At 37.3% G+C, this 2,351-nt stretch overlaps 1 protein-coding gene across 1 annotated transcript; it reads left to right on the plus strand.

Moving 5' to 3' along the window:
- Positions 1 to 343: 343 nt before the first annotated feature.
- On the plus strand, positions 344 to 1,561 carry LOC126670224 (protein ENHANCED DISEASE RESISTANCE 2-like). The gene has a single exon (XM_050363904.2). It carries the CDS (start codon positions 438 to 440, stop codon positions 1,374 to 1,376), a length of 939 nt encoding a protein of 312 aa, XP_050219861.1. The 5' UTR covers positions 344 to 437; the 3' UTR covers positions 1,377 to 1,561.
- The last annotated feature ends 790 nt before the right edge of the window (positions 1,562 to 2,351 follow it).

A 2,351-nucleotide genomic window follows, 5' to 3' on the forward strand; every position in this document is an offset into this window, starting at 1 on the left:
ATTTAACAATTATGTAATTTATTAAATATATTAATTTTAACAAATGACTTAATTGTCCGAAAACTATCAGAAAAACTTATTTTTAAATTAAGAAATTATCAAAGATTAAATATTAATGCACATGTATGGAATCAGCGTCCGATAATTGACCAATCACAGTGTTGACTTTAATCTGCATATGACAATAATGTTAATAATAATAAAAAGTTTACTATATTAAGTACAAAATTACTTATAATAAAGAAAAAGAAGAAGCGTGGGCCTACTGTCCACTGTCCAGATGCAGAATGGTACTGTTGTAATTTCCTTATAAAAACAGGGCAAACTAATTCCTTACCTTACTAAATCACAATAATAGCACCGTCTCTAAGCATCACACTCTTCTCAGCTATCAACAATCCAAACCATACGCACCCAAAAAAATAAATAAATAAAACATGTGCCCAACCAAACAGAAACACCGGAATTCCGGCAAGGAATCCGCCGTCTTCAGATCCACCTCCACTGCCTCCACCACCACCTCCTCCACAGGCTGCTGGATCTCCGAGTCAATCAACGGCGGATCCCTCCGCCGTGTAGAGCTTGACGATGGTACAAACGGCTGGGCGTCACCTCCAGGTGAGCTATTCTCACTCCGTTCAAATAATTACTTCACTAAACGGCAAAAAACCGCCGCCACAGGCGGCTATTTACTCTCGCCAGCCGGTATGGACTGGCTGAAGTCGAGTACGAAGCTCGAAAACGTACTCGCGCGTCCCGATAACCGCGTGGCTCTCGCTCTTAAAAAATCACAATCGGAAGGAAAATCGTTAAAAAGTTTTATATTCGCCGTTAATCTTCAAGTTCCTGGTAAAGAACAGCACAGTGCGGTGTTTTACTTTGCGACGGAGGATCCAATCCCTAACGGCTCGTTGCTGTATCGTTTTATCAACGGCGACGACGCGTATAGGAATCAACGGTTTAAAATCGTGAACAGAATCGTTAAAGGACCGTGGATAGTGAAAAAAACAGTAGGTAATTACAGCGCGTGCTTGTTAGGGAAGGCTTTAACTTGTAATTATCACAGAGGAGTAAATTATTTGGAGATTGATGTTGATATAGGTAGCTCTAAAATAGCTACTGCGATTTTACATCTTGCATTGGGATACGTGACGAGCGTTACTATTGATATGGGATTTGTCGTCGAAGCTCAGGCGGAAGATGAGTTGCCGGAGAAATTAATTGGTGCAATTAGGGTTTGTCAGATGGAGATGTCGTCGGCGACGGTTGTTGACGGGAATGGAAGTAATACGGTTGCGGTGGCGCGGGGATTAGGTCATGCGAAAGTGGAACACCATGAGTCGGGGGATGATGATAAAGAAAACGACGACGCATAACGCATGCTTTTTCTTTTTCTTTTTATATTTGGTTTTATTAATCTGTTATTATGTTGGGTTTCCTTTTCGATGGGGCGTATGGATGGATGGCTGTAGATAATAAGTGATTAACCAATAACCATTTAAGGATTATTGTTATTTTTAATTTTAATCTTCTTTTTTAATGAAACTTACTTCGTTACAAACGTGTGGCGTTGTCGTTTTTGCTCTGTTGACAAAAATGTGGTCGGCTGAATTAGGGCCATGGACGAGTTTTGGGATCTCCTAATCCGAGTGGGAATCAAAAATGTCCATAATTGAAAAATACATGTCGATCATTGGCTTCTTTCGATGTGGATTTTACTGAAATTTTATTAGGTACTTTTTTTGATTTTAGGCAGATATTTACTTCCAAAATCATATTGAATGGTTCTGAATTGAGGAATCAAAATTATTATTGAATTCAATATGGGTGGCTCTATAGCCATAGCAGTAGAGCAATATTTTCTTTTAAGGAAAAAATAAATAAATATGTCCTTAGACGTCTGGAGTCGTGAGCAAATATCTCTCCTAAAATGGAATAAATAAGGCCCTAACGTTTTTTTAAAAGGGATAAATGAGCCTTTTTCTAAACGGCGTGTTAACGATATTGTGTACGGTGTGTAGATTTTGCTAACATTGCGACCGTGAATTTATATCTTTTCAGCTCTCTTTATAATTAAAAAAATGATTAAAACCTAAATATTCAAATTCAGAACAATCGAGAATCTTAATTTAAACTATTTTGATTTTATTTTCACGTCTTAAAATTTGAATTTGAGATTTAGGATATTTAATTTTGGAATCATTTTTTTGCAAAGATGTAATTCATAGATTTAGGATGTCATGTAGGATTCACGTTTGCCATGACCGATAAAATCTACACACCATGCATACATTGTTAACACGCTGTTTAGGAGAAGCGTTTATTTGTCCCTTATTAGAATTTTTAATGGC

Source organism: Mercurialis annua, linkage group LG2 (assembly GCF_937616625.2).
Source record: "Mercurialis annua linkage group LG2, ddMerAnnu1.2, whole genome shotgun sequence".
NCBI lineage: Eukaryota > Viridiplantae > Streptophyta > Magnoliopsida > Malpighiales > Euphorbiaceae > Mercurialis > Mercurialis annua.

Coding starts and splice junctions, on each gene's coding strand:
- LOC126670224 (XM_050363904.2), top strand. CDS start 438: ATGTGCCCAACCAAACAGAAACACCGGAATTCCGGCAAGGAATCCGCC.